We start from the raw sequence: 14,064 nt of genomic DNA on the forward strand, positions 1-14,064 counted from the left end.
CTTGAGCTTCTAAGACATGAATCATTTTAACTCCTCCCTAACCACATGCAGCTTCATTCACAACAACCTGACCCCAAGGCTGGCTTCCTGCCAAACCCACAGTGTTAAGTAGACGCCAAGTGTACCATTTTCTCAGGCAGCAGCCAATTAGCAACTGCTCTCCTGAATGCCATATGTATTATTTTTGGCTGCCTCATGGCAACTTTACATTGTGGGTTTTGTAATGTTTTAAAATATTTAAAAGACATTTATTTCTCCATATAGTTAATAACTCTAAACAAGAAACCATATAAAACTAAACCTTGTTCTAATGCTGTAATTTCAGTGCATCACTATTCATAGTTCTAGTTTTACTCAGTGGTACAATTAAATCTCTCAGACAAGATGTCTCACATACATAGCAGCCAAATAAAATTAACACTCCAAATACTACATTTAGGTAGGGTTAAAATTGTGATACATGTCAGCCAAATTGAGTTTTCAGTGGCAAGATTATCTATAACATCTTCTTGATCCTACCTGCTGATGCATATGCAGAAGATAACGTTTACATGGTATTTCAGACATCTCCCCATCCCCCTTCTTTTTGGTTTTAGGTTGTTAAACAAGTCATAATATGTAATTTTCTTCTGGAACATTTGATCAAATAAAGCAGGAAAGTAAAACATAAACACCCCTTACAGATGTTTAGCGATTGCTCTTGCACTTGTATAACAGGCCCCAAGCCTGTCTAGAGGGTCATTCGTGGGTGCTATGCTGGCTCATAGATGGTTCAAAGAAAATTAAGGCAAGTAGGAACGTGGCAGAGGACAAATGAAAGAGCAAAGACACCCGGAAAATACTCTGGCATTCAAAGGGATGACAATTTCCTTCAATTTATAATTTTCAAACTACTGTGAACTTAAAACTTTTCTTTGAAACTTTCACCTGTATCAGTTAAACCTGCATTTCAAAGTTTTCACCTGTCTAGAGATTACCAATAAGAAGACTGAATACTCAGGAGTGTGGTCAACACCTATTAACATCTGGTCATGCCCTGATGAGTCTTTGAAAGGTATAACTATAAAGCAACTTTTTAAATCAATGTATTCATAACACCACACCTATGCTTAGACTTTTAGTTACCCAAAATGAAAATTAAAAATGAAATGGGTAAAGGAACCACGTAGACCTGTAATTAATTGATAAAATTCCAGCTGATTCAAGTACCAATCTATTCAGGACACACCTCACTTTTTTCCAGTCCTAGTATTTCCCCATCCTACTTTTATCTTTACACAGAATTAGAGATTCCAACAAAAAGGCAAAGGTGAGATGGTCCACAACCAGAGAAAATGGGAAGCAAGCATGAGACTAGATCTTTCGATGCCTCTCAGCATATCATAAAATCCAAACCCAGAAGGGAACCTGAAGTATCATTTGATATTAATCTCTTTCAATTCTGCAAGAGGTTTTCTCCCTGCCAAACCCCCACCCCCACAAGTTATACTTCTTTTAGGAAGTGATCAGGTAAGATTTATCATTTCTATGCTCTATTATTTCCTCTAATTTCTCTTTCTGATCTTCTCTTTCATCTTGTCCTATCTTATTTGAAATGGTCTCACCATCCCATAATTCAAAGTGGGCACCAAAACACACGTGATCAAATCTTGAACAGTAGAGACAGTTTTCATTCTGTTTCAGTTCTGTTCCCAGAAAGCTCTGACTCTTAACAGCCATCTGTCCCCAACTCTCATCAATACCCATTTTCTTGTCATGATCCACCATTCCTTTGGGAACCTGCTGTGAAGATACCTAGAAAGAGGATTTGGAGCTGTCCGAGAAGAGGGGACTTGGTTCTGAGACCTTATTTAGCAGCACCTGGACTGCTGCGGCATTGCCTGAGGGCCTATATCTTTTGGATGGCTCCAAATATAACACTGCTTTCTTTAACTGACCACACATGAAGGATAACCACCTTCTTGTCCAGAACTATAAATAGAGCTATTTTTCAGCTTTTCCTTTCATATAAATGACCATGTTGACCTCTTTTCTTTTGCAAGTAAAATAATTAACAAAAGTGTGTAAATTCATGAGTCCTCAGGAACATCGTTCACTAAATGGCAGACACCTGAATGGCCTCTAACACCCCAAATCACCCAATTTTCAGAAGATACTCTATAATGTGCACACCCCCTAGAAAACAGGATCAAAGCACTAGTTACACACATATACACACCACTCACATTTATTTCTTGGACAGCTACAACTACATTTGAGAGTAAGTAATTTCCTGTGTTCAACAGAATATTCCTGAGAAATGTGGCTAGTCTATGAAAATAGACTTTATTATTCACATCAAATTGAAAGCTCCATATTAAATCAGTTTTGTTCCATTATTCGTATGATCAGAACCCTTGATCAGTCAATAAAATGACTGCTCTGGTCACTTGGATATGAAATAGCCATCCAGCAAATGATAGTCCTACAGCCTGAAAAAACTGAATGACCATTTCTGAGCATTCTATTACTGACTTAAGTAGTTACAGGGGACCAAGCCAAACTACTGTGCAAAAAAATAGAAAAATTTTGTTAAACAATGCTCAAAAGAATGAAAAAGTATTTTAACAAAGATAACAATAAGAATACAATAAAAGTATTTTAACAAAGATAACATGAGCCTGAATCCCTTCTACTTACAGCCCAACCTATTGCATACTAGGGAGAAAACAAGGACATGATAATAAATGAAATTAAGAGTCCTGCCTTAACTTCATACTCTCTCTTTCTCTCCTTTTTTTGCTGGGTTCAACTAGGGAGAATTAAGGCCAACCTCTGAAATTTAAAATAAGTCTTTAAAAAATATATATAGTATGCAGATAAAGTAAAATAAAAAAATTTAATAAAATGTAGTCACAATTTGTCTTTAAAGCTATTTTTGATATTCTGATCCAAAAAGGATTTGAATTTTTCTCCAAATATAGAGGGCTCATAGCAGAAAGGACTATGACTAAATGTGGAAAACAAAAGAATTAATTTTTATGCAATCCACACATCCATTCACACACAGACACACACCTTTATCTACCTCAGGATTCAAACTATGGCCCTTCCACTAGGCCTCATGCATATATACATGTGTTTAAAGCAACACACCAATGACTGAGCAAGGCCCACTTAACACATGGTACTGAATTAGGGAGGATATGCTGTAGGAGCTTTGTGAGTATGCACAACTCCACCATAATAGATCATGACTATTTTGGTTCTGAAGACCTTAGGCCACAGCCATGAGGGTGACTGACTATGAGAACCAGAGTCCCCACTATGTGTTAGCACCCCACCGGACAGGCCCCATGAGCTCACAAGCCAGTTTCCACAGTGCTGCCAGGAAGAGAGAAAGATACCTTCTCACAGCCAATTCTTACATTATTCATGGTAATAGGAAACAGACCAGCAGGCACAGCTAGAATGCACAGAAAAATCTCCAATTTCCTTTTGTTAGTCCCCCCAACTACCAGTGTTTTTAAAGCTGATAACTGAAGTAACCACTCTGAGAACACTGGCAGTTTTAGATGTTAGTACCTGTTAATGTTTAATATCTTCTAATGGACTTTTATTGCCCTTTAAGAATTGCCAGTAATAGAAAAACAATTCAATGAGCTCTACTTCTTGTCCTTACTTTAAATCAGACTTCACTGAATACTGAGCCTTCCAGAGGAATTTTTTCCACTAATTTTCTCCATCCTCAAATACACCAATCAATAAATGTTTCATCCTCATTTACAGTTAAAATGATTTTTAATGTCCCATGGTCACTGGTAAATGGGGTCATTGATAAACAGTAGTAATACCTATTCCTAAACCTTGAGCACCTGCCTTTAAATGGTGGGGCAGGGCAAGTGAGTGGAGCCCTAAAGTGAGCAAAACAGAAAGAAAAAGCAGTGTCCTACATAACGCATAGTTTAAGCAGCTCTGAATAATAGAGCTAATTATAATTTGCAACCCCCAAACCTGCTGAGTATGGCTGCTGAAGTACTATCAATTGAATGAAAATTAGTATATCCCATCCAAACGACAGGCTATTTACTCAAACAAGTCACTGCAATTCAGTGAAGGGGATTATTCTTTAAAGCATGTCAAGTATTTAAATTTCACCATATATCTACAATTCACCAATTAACAGTTCTGGAGTCATTAGCAGGACAAAAATGCAACCTTTCTAATGAGTTAAACAGTGCTCATTTCTGCTTTAAGAGGTGGAAAATTTAGTTGAGATTTTATTGTTTAATTCATCAGGACAGAAATCTTTACAAAGAGACACTAGTTAGTCATCTATACACCCACACTATATGCAATTTGAAAATATCTGGACATCTTGATCCTCATTATTTTCATATGAACTGGAATTGTACAGGCTGACAAAAATCCATACTTTGAACCACACAATAGAAGAAAAGTAAACAATATTGAAATGAAGGTACACAGAAGTTTACTGTTGATGCAATTATATTTTCAAGGATCTCTTGATAGAAGTATATGACTAGCAAAGGTTTCTTATTTGATAAGCCTGGGATCTCACTTTAAGTTCCAAAAGTATTCTGTTACTCATCTCTTTCACTGGGAAGTTATACTTTGTGTTTTATTAAAAAGAAATCATGTTTATTTCATTTGTCAAAAGTAATGTTGTACTTCCACCTGCCTTGAAAGCAATAAAGACCTGCGGACTTGACAAATTTAAGCCGAGGAACAGACCCCATATCCAAGGAGACCACTTTCTAAAGACTGAAAATTCCATGTTGGAATATGTAAATGCATCTGGTGATGTCTAAATCATTATTCAAAACAAGTAAAACATTTTCCCAAATTGGGAAAGAAGGGAAGTAGCTGTGATGAAACAGGGAATTTTCGTCTGTAAAAGAAAATAGCGTCAATGAAATTCTTCCTTCAAGAGTATATTTGTCCCTCAAAGACAAGAGAATGCAGTTAATGACAGGTATGTAGAGCTCACCTTTGCACACCAATATGAACTCTGAATAACTTACAAAATTGTAATCAAAACAGTCCAGTATTTTACCTCTGCACTGGCAACAAAGATATTTTGACTATTTCAATTGTATATGAAAAAATATTGCAAAATGAATAAGAAAACACCTTCAAATCAAAATCATAAAGAGAACTTCTATTCCACCATGAGGGTGGGGTGGGGTGGGGTGGGATGGGTGTAGGACCTTCCAGAGACAAATGACAGGTATATACAGGTGTTATGATTTATATGAATAATTCTTAAGAAAAGGGCAGCATATACCTGAAAGCCCCATACATTTCTTTGGAGGCTTCTGAGTTTCTTGTCTCCTATGGTATAATAAAGTTTGGTATATTTTAATTTCATTGCTTATTATATTTATTTCTTTTGGAGTTAACTAACCTAATGATTTATACTGACCTTGTAAATCAGACAGGATTAGAAAAAAATCCAGAATTTTTGTTTTACAATAGTGGAATCTTAAAAAGAAAATTGTAAAACAATCCTACAACAGTAATGCACACTCCATAGATTTGCATCATTTCAAATGTGCTTACCTGCTTTTTCACACAACGACTACTCATGATTTTCTCTACCACTGGGCCTTCTGCATCAACAGATTCCTAAAACATGAAGAGGTGTGAATCAATCCAAATGGAAAACATTTTATCCTATGCTACAAAAACAAGAATTCATTCATTCCCCTTTGCCACTACCTCCATACCCTTTAAATCATCATAGAAAGTTACAAGTGGAAAATATGACTGAAAAGAACAAAAATTCACTCCACAGAAAGGAAGAAGGAAGAGCTGTGCTTGTTACTTCACGATTATGTGGTTTAATTACATGGACTAGCATGGGTTCCAGAAGCCAGAGAGCATTCAGAAATTCCAGCTGCCAAGAGAAAATAATCTCTGCATGATAGCAGTCAAAAATATAACTTTTCTTCATCTATACCCATGGGGTAAATATACTCATCATTCTGTTATTGTAGGCAGTTTTTATCTACAGAGGTCACATAAAACCTCACACAACAACTTAACATAGCACACATTACCAAATAAATAAAACACAAAACTGCATTTAATATACTTTTCAATGGCTACCAGTTTGTTAACTAAAGTACAGTAATAGTAAGAAAAGAGCATTACTATAAAAAAAAATCTTTACAATAATCAATCCTACATTACTATCCATATTTTGTACAAACTATTTTATCCATCATTTACATTGCACAGAGAATAAAGTGTGCCCTGCTGGGTACTACAAGGCAGTAATTTCATAAAGGGGTTCTTACAGTGCCGAACAGCAGGAGATGAGCTCGAGTGGTTTATTAAAGTCCCAGAAGCCACAGCACTGAATTCTCAGAGGTAAACTCAGCCGCCTCACATTCTAGCTCTGATTCTTCCTCAGCATAGACCATTAATTCTCCAAAATTGTGTCAAATTACATATCACAGGCTTGTATAAAAATAAATTTCAGTGAACAGGCTTTTTAAAAGACACTGCTAAACAACTAATTTCCCATAACACATTAGCGAACATTAGATGAATGTTCCCCTGCTGAAAGTCCAATGCTGCCACTGAACTTCTCTGATTTCGGTTATAAAATATGCAGTCCATCTTATAACATGCATACGCGAGTCACACAAATCTGACCTGCTGCTCTGACTGTGAAGTGTTGGAGGGGGAGTCTCTCCCAGCAGCATCTGCATCATCTGCCTCCTCGTCAGAAATCTTGAACTCCAAGTCCTCAGTGTATCGCTTTCTCTTCACCTGCCTGCTAGACCGTCTCTTCTAAAATAAAACCCCAACAAAGAGGGTTTTAAAAAGCAATCATTGACGCTCTTTAACATGGCTCAGAATGGTAAGATACATTACTTTTTTAAAAACAGTAAAGAAAAACCAATAACTCCTGTTAAGTCAAGTGAAAAGATCACTGTGGCAACAAGGATAAAGAATATGGGGGGAAATATGAAGTCCTTCGGCCACTCCCAGGTCCACACCCTTCAATAGGAAAATGGAAGTAGCAAATCTTGTTCGTCACTTAGCCAAGGTGTTCACCCAAAGTGATGGCCTAACAGGAGGTGGGAAATAGATCTACAGGGGTTCATTACACTCTTCTCTCTACTTCTGTGTGACTGAAAATTTTTCATACAAAAAAAGAATGTGTTGGAGGATACTCTACAAATTACCAAGTTCTATACATTTACTGTTCTACTATTACCCAAGGTACTAACGTACCTCTCAGAAAGCCATTTAAATACAAACCTTCTGCATTTTCATTTTAGTCCTAAAAGAAACGGTCTGAACTTTTTGAAGAGATGGAAGGCAAAGTGGCAAAATTCACGAAGGACTAAAAAAAGTCATCTTAATTTTTTCAATTAATTTTTCACCTTAGTTAAAATTTAAAAGATTGGTAATAGCGAGTGTTAATACAAGTATTGCAAAATGAGTATTCTTGTACTCCTGTGGTCAAAATATAACCTAGCACAGCTTTTGCAGAACAATGTGGTCATATATACTTATAAGCTACAAAATTTATCTTGGGAATATCTGCAAGATAAACTGTTAAATTAAAATTAAAACAAGTTACATAACAATAGGAAGCTTATGCTTCTATTTAAGATGTTTTAAAGATGTTTATGTATTTGGGTGTGTGGATCATCAATAAACTCCAAAACAAAGGGAATACATCTCTTGTGCATCTCTACACCTCAATAAATGTTCACTAACAAAAGAATATGTATATGCTTTCAATACAACCACCAAAAACAAAAACAAAAAAACACAAAAACCACTAATTGTTAGCAAGTATTAATTCTGAGGAAAGGAGTAAAAGGACCAGAGGGAAGTTTACAAACAAAATTTTTGAAGAGAAAAAGGGTTGAATGGCAAAATTTATAATGAATGACCATGAAAAGTAATTTTACTTTTCCTAAAAAGGAAAATTTGTAACTCTTTTTGCCCTTTTTGTTCAAAATCATTCTATGTTGACTTTCATGACAATGTTTTCTTGTTATTTTTGTTTGTTTATTTTGGTACTAGGAATTGAATGCAGGGGCACTCAATCACTGAGCTACATCCCCAATCCTTTTTTTTTTTGAGACTCAGTCTCACTAAATTGCTGAGGTTGGCAATCAAACTTGCAATCCTCCTGATTCAGTCTCCTGAGTCACTGAGATTACTCCATTGTGTCCAGTTACAAATAATGTTTTCTAAGTTAAAAATGGTGAGAAAAACTTTTTCATTAATAAGTATATGTGAAAAAAAAATCTAAGCTTAAAAATGACACATGTTGGGGTAGGAATATAGCTCAGTAGTAGCATTTGCGAGGCCCTGAATTCAAAGCCCAGGGCAGTGCCCACAACAAAACAAAAACAAAAATAAAACAAGGGGCTGGAGATATAGCTCAGTTGGTAGAGTGCCTGCCTCACACGCACAAGGCCCTGGGTTCAATCCCCAGCACCAAAAAAACAAAAACAAACAAACAAAAAAAACACCCAAAGCAAAGCATAAGCAAGTTTTAAATTGCTAATAACACAAGAATATCACAATCTAGAAACTGAGTTGACAATAAAACTTTTAAAGAGTCTCATGAATTTTAAAGTTGGGATAGTAAGGCAGAGAGAGGCAAAATACCCAGCACATACCACTATGATCCCACCACATGACTGATTCAACCTTATCGAATTTGAGCTCTCCCTGCTCTTGGAAATGGATCTGAAACAGTTTACAATAACAGCTTAGTATAACATGAGCACCAAATGGATTGTTTAAAACTGGCACCTCCCACTTCTACACAATCAGGGTGGTGGAGGTACAAAGTACTTTTCCACAAGACCACTTGGGTAAGATTTTATTAACAGACTTCCTAGTGGCCTGAACCAGAAGTAGTAGTGACTTGGGCCAGAGGTTCTTTAGGGATCCTCCTCTCCAAGGACAGATCTTCTGTTTCCCAGAATAGTCAAGCCTGTGGAGCTTTCACAGAGACCTGTGGGGCTTCTGTCTCATGGGCCTTTTCCCACATCACAGGAGACAATTGATCTCCTGCACACTAGAGCTGAGTGTTCCTTATTGAACTGGTCCTAACTCTTATGCGGCCTTGGATGAGTAATTCTGTGGACCTCAATTTCCTGGTCTGTAGAATGGGATTAATGATAGTAACTACCCCATACAAATGCTGTGAAGAAAACATAAGGGAATTCATTCAAAGCATTGTGAGAATGCAATTATTAGGTTTAAAGCCATCATTAATCAGTTCGAGCTTTCCAAAGAAAAATGTCCCAGTTACCTTGTCAAGCTTTCCTTCTCTCTTTCCAAAGCTGACCTACTTACTCCTGCTCTCAGGCCCAATTTACCATCCCTTACTTCTGGACTGTCAATCTCTTTAAGACATAAAAGGCTATTATGAAGAACAATGTTTTAATTTTGTGAAACTTAGCATAATGTCTGTATTTCATCTGATACATCAGTTTAACTAAATTGAAATGGATTAATTTATAGCTCCATCTTTATACCATTATTGTAAGGAGGGATATGCTACTAACAATCCATCTGTAATGTTTTATCAGGTTTCTGTGCTTGAGGCCAAACTGTCATAGTATTCTTCTAGCATAAGTAACTGGATAGGGTTGGACAGGGTCTAAGACAAATCTACTTCACAGTAAATCCTACTCCATTTTTTTTTTAAAAGTTCCACTATGATAAAACAGGGAGAAGAAAGAAATAAAGAGAGACAGAGGGAAAGAAAGAAAAAGAGAGAGAGAAAGAAATCTGAAAGAGAAAAAGAAAGAGAAAGGAAAGGAAAGAAAGAGGGGGGCAGGGAGGGGGGGAGGGGAGGGGAGGGGAGGGAGGGAAGGAAGGAAGGAAGGAAGGAAGGAAGCAAGGGAGGGAGGGAGGGAGGGAGGGAGGGAGGGAGGAAGGAGGGAAGGAAGGAAGCAAGGGAGGGAGGGAGGGAGGGAGGGAGGGAGAGGGTAGGTATGTATTGGTGAATATAATTTTTATAATGTAAGTTCTTCCTCATGTCATCTTTGTGATATAAAACTGCAACTGTGATGAAATTAGTTGTAAGTAGCTTTAAGGTCACTTCATAAGTGCTTAAAAAAACACGAAATACAATTTGAAGTCAATTTTCTGAAATTTTTAAATGTGACATGGTTTCTTTCTATATAATAATTGATCTTCCTTTTTTCTCCCCCCCCCCCCCTTTGGTGACTTTGGGGATGGAACCCAGGGGAACTTTACCACTGAGCTACATCCCCAGTCCTCTTTTTCATTATAGCACTAGGTTGCTGAGGGTCTTGATAAGTTGCTGAGGTTAGCCTTGAATTTGCAATCCTGCCTCAGGCTTCCAAGTCACTGGGATGACATGGTTGCACCATGGCGTCCACAATAATTGATCTTAAGGTCATTTACTATGTGTTTCAAGGTTCCTTTTATAATTTCCCAATATAAAAATTAAAATTGTTCATTATATAATATGTTTCTATTATGGTCTGTTAAACTATTATCTGAAAGATTTCTGTGAATCTAGATGAAATATAAGACTTATACTTAGACCTTAACTCAAAATTTTTGAGTTGATACTAAAACAATATCTCAACTTTTTAAACTTGGATTGCTTTAGAAAAGACAGTTTAAACAGGTATAATGAATACAAGATTTAAATGTTTCCATGATCTGTTTTAATAACTTGTGAACAATGATGCATTAGTTAAAATTTTCATGAAATTTACTTTTAAAAAATAAATCACAAAATTCAAGAATTTTTTACACTAGATTCTTCATGCATGCTACAGGAAGAAAATAAACAAAGCAGTTAGCATCACTTCCTGTGTCATAGACACCAGGAAAGCACAGCCTTCAAAGTCAGATCTCTTCGTATGGCTGCTTATATTAGCTACTGAATCTGTAAAACTTACACACTAGCCAATCAGAAAGCATGCACCAAGGTTCATTTGAATTGATTATTAATTTTGTATAACTGAAATGAAGAAGGAAAATAAACCCTAAAACTAGTATTTTATAAAATCCAAATTTTATAATTTGGATTATAAATTATATCCAAATATAATTGGATTTGGATTTATTATACAAGTCTGAATTAATACAAATAGACTTAAAAACCACAGGAATATTCTTTAAAAACAGAATTTCCCTTAAATTGTGTGAATAAATCTTTATGTTGTCCACCTTTATTATTGTCACAGAGGTCCTACTTTAAGCAAATTCAAAGCAGGAAAAAACAGCCTTGAGGATAAAAATAAATTTAAAATCACTAAAATACTTTTGTTAAGAACTTTCAAGCACAGGGGTAGGGTTCAGTGGTAGAGCACTTCGCTAGCATGTGTGAGGCAGTGGGTTCAAGCCTCAGCACCATGTAAAAATAAAATAAATAAAGGTATTGTGTCCATCTACAACTAAAAATATTAAAAAAAACTCTTAAGTAAAAAAAAAAAAAAAAAAAAAAAAAAGATATCTACTTACCTTCCCAGTATCTTCCCTCTGACATATAATAAAAATAAATCACATAATTAACCCATACTACAAATTCATTCATACATTCTCTCTCCATTTCTTTCCCTTTTAGGTGCTTAGCTTGGGTCACAATTATAACTATCAAGGAGTTATACTCAAAAAACAAAAACAAAACACACACCCGTGTACAAACAGCCCTGAAATTCTTTAGAATAGAGCTACATATTTTGAATATTTCGCTTCTAACTGGTAGGGGTGCAGGTGAAAGTCCTGAGTGTGCACGGAATGATAAGAGGAAGTCGAGTAAGCTCCTGGGGGCTGGCTTCCCACTCCGGCGGGACTCCTCAGTAACCACTCCCTGATAACTCAGATGTCATTCACACAAGTCACATTCCCAGCCATCCCAGAGGACCAGGCTGGCATGCTTCCAGGGAACCTAACAAGGAAATAATTTTTAACTGTCACGTGTAAGAGGCCCTCTCAGTCCAATCAGTGAAGGCAGCGTGCTTTACACACAAGAAACCAAATTCCTAATGTTTATTTCAGGGCTAGCTTTTTAATTCATTTCTACAAAATTCTCCCAAAGTTGAGAGAAATCTAACACTGGGGGAAGTCTGTAGAGCTGCCATTTGGAAAATCACTAACTTACTCAAAGAGAGTTTAATATTATACAAATATATCTCATCTTTGATTGTCAATGTCAAAAACAAACCTTCAGATGAGCTACAAATTATGACTTGGTTTTTTTATTCTGCAAGATAAAAAGGGGCAGGGGTTGGGGATACAGCACAATGGGAGAGTGATTGCCTAGCATGCATGAGGCCCTGGGTTCAATCCCCAGCACCAATAAATAAATAAAAACACAACGAACAATCAACCAAACTTCAAAGAAATCTAAAAATCTGAATGAAGCTGTAGATGAACCAATGTTAATAGCAACACACACACAAATATTATATATATAAACCTACAGCAATAAAGGAAGAATGTTTATTACAAAGCCAAAGATGGTAAAATGCAACAGCTCTGGTGGGGAGTTCTTTTCTGTGCTGGCCCCCCAGCTCTCATCACTATGGACATAATGTTCCAGACAACAATAAAGACATCTGACGAGCACCTCTGTAACAAAGGTGGGGGAAGGTTAGCGTACTTCATACGTGGCTAAAGTTACCATGCTAAATCACAGAGGCTCAGGGTCAGCATAATAGTATTACCTGAACACCTGGATCTTCGTCTTCTTCAGGAGGAGGAGATGGTGGGGGCGTTTTGTCTAAGTCTGAATTTTCAGAACCTTCTGTTTTTCCCTTGTTGACCTTTTTCTTCAAAGCACTTGCTTCTGAATCAGGTTTCTTATTACTAGAATTCAAAGCAGATCACTTAGTGTTCATTTTTAATGTGGGTCCTGTGTGTCCCAAACCTTCTATGTCCCACACCAGCATCCAAAAGGACTGACGACAACTGATAAGTCAATGCCTGTTGGCCATTTATAGTTGAATAGCACACTCAGATAAATTTTTATAGTAAATCTTACGGATAACCTTTAGCAAATTTCTGACCTAATTAAGGAAAAACGGCATGCGAAAATTCCTCATACCACACTGTGTATTTGTTCATTTGTTCCAAATGCCTGCCAATACACCATACTGTAATAAAAAAAAAAATCAGACTAAAAAGTAGTTTTGTTACCACGTTTTTAAAGCATGAAACACTTTTTTTTTTAACTGTCAAGAAAAACAGAACATAATGATCATATCTCCTTGCCTCTTGTAGGTAGTTTTATACACTCCTACTTAAGTCTTTTTGACTGGTACTACTAAGTATGCTTTTATATTGTCCAGTTACATTTTTATCTAGGTTATAATCTTTTATTAATAAAAATACATAGCAATCTCCTGAAACATCCAATTTTATTTAATGCTATGTTTTTAAAGTTTTATTTTTAAACTAGGCATTTTTTAGATAATCACATTAGCCTTTATTCTGTGGTGCTAGGAATTAAATCCAGAGTTCTGCATGCTAGGCAAGCCCTCTATCACTGAACTACACTCCCATCTCCACAATTCGTATTTTTTTCCCCAAAAACTAGGCCTCTGACACACCAAAACACAGCAAATCAACCCCAATAATTAAAGCATATGTTCCAAAGTATGTTACTGACAAATATTAATAGGATTTGAATGTCACTGAGAAAAGAGACATAAATGAACACTAAGAAAAAAGTTTTTTTTTTTTTTACTTTATCGTCACTCTAGATCCCTTATTGACATTCAATTAGAATGTACATTTGGTGCTTTCAATTTCCAAACCAGCCCCAAGATTTTCAACCTATTATCATTTAGTATATACAACACTGAAAATAATCCAACCTCATAAATAATTGTTTTACTATTTCTAGAAATCCTCTCTCAAACCACAATTAATTCTAAAAATAAGATATATTTTTAAAACTAAATTTATTTTTTGAAGTTTGTAAATTTCCAGAAAAGTGTGCTGACTGAATGCATTAAACAGCATGTTTTTAACCTCAGCCTCTACAAAAGAAAGAGGCCAAAGGAACTATATGCTCTTACTTGAGAGGAA

The 14,064-nt window shown here is 36.1% G+C and overlaps 1 protein-coding gene across 6 annotated transcripts in view; it reads right to left on the reverse strand.

Annotated features, from left to right (window-relative positions):
* Chd7 (chromodomain helicase DNA binding protein 7) overlaps positions 1-14,064 on the reverse strand; it is a 184,851-nt gene that overhangs the window by 56,883 nt on the left and 113,904 nt on the right. For all 6 annotated transcript variants that reach the window (XM_047542096.1, XM_047542087.1, XM_047542105.1 and 3 more), the window contains exons 4-6: positions 12,699-12,840; positions 6,664-6,801; positions 5,563-5,628 (exon numbers count right to left, since the gene is read on the reverse strand). In XM_047542096.1, coding sequence (XP_047398052.1) covers positions 5,563-5,628; positions 6,664-6,801; positions 12,699-12,840 — 346 coding nt within the window. The remainder of the gene's footprint in view (positions 1-5,562; positions 5,629-6,663; positions 6,802-12,698; positions 12,841-14,064) is intronic.

This window comes from Sciurus carolinensis, chromosome 1 (genome assembly GCF_902686445.1).
Source record: "Sciurus carolinensis chromosome 1, mSciCar1.2, whole genome shotgun sequence".
NCBI lineage: Eukaryota > Metazoa > Chordata > Mammalia > Rodentia > Sciuridae > Sciurus > Sciurus carolinensis.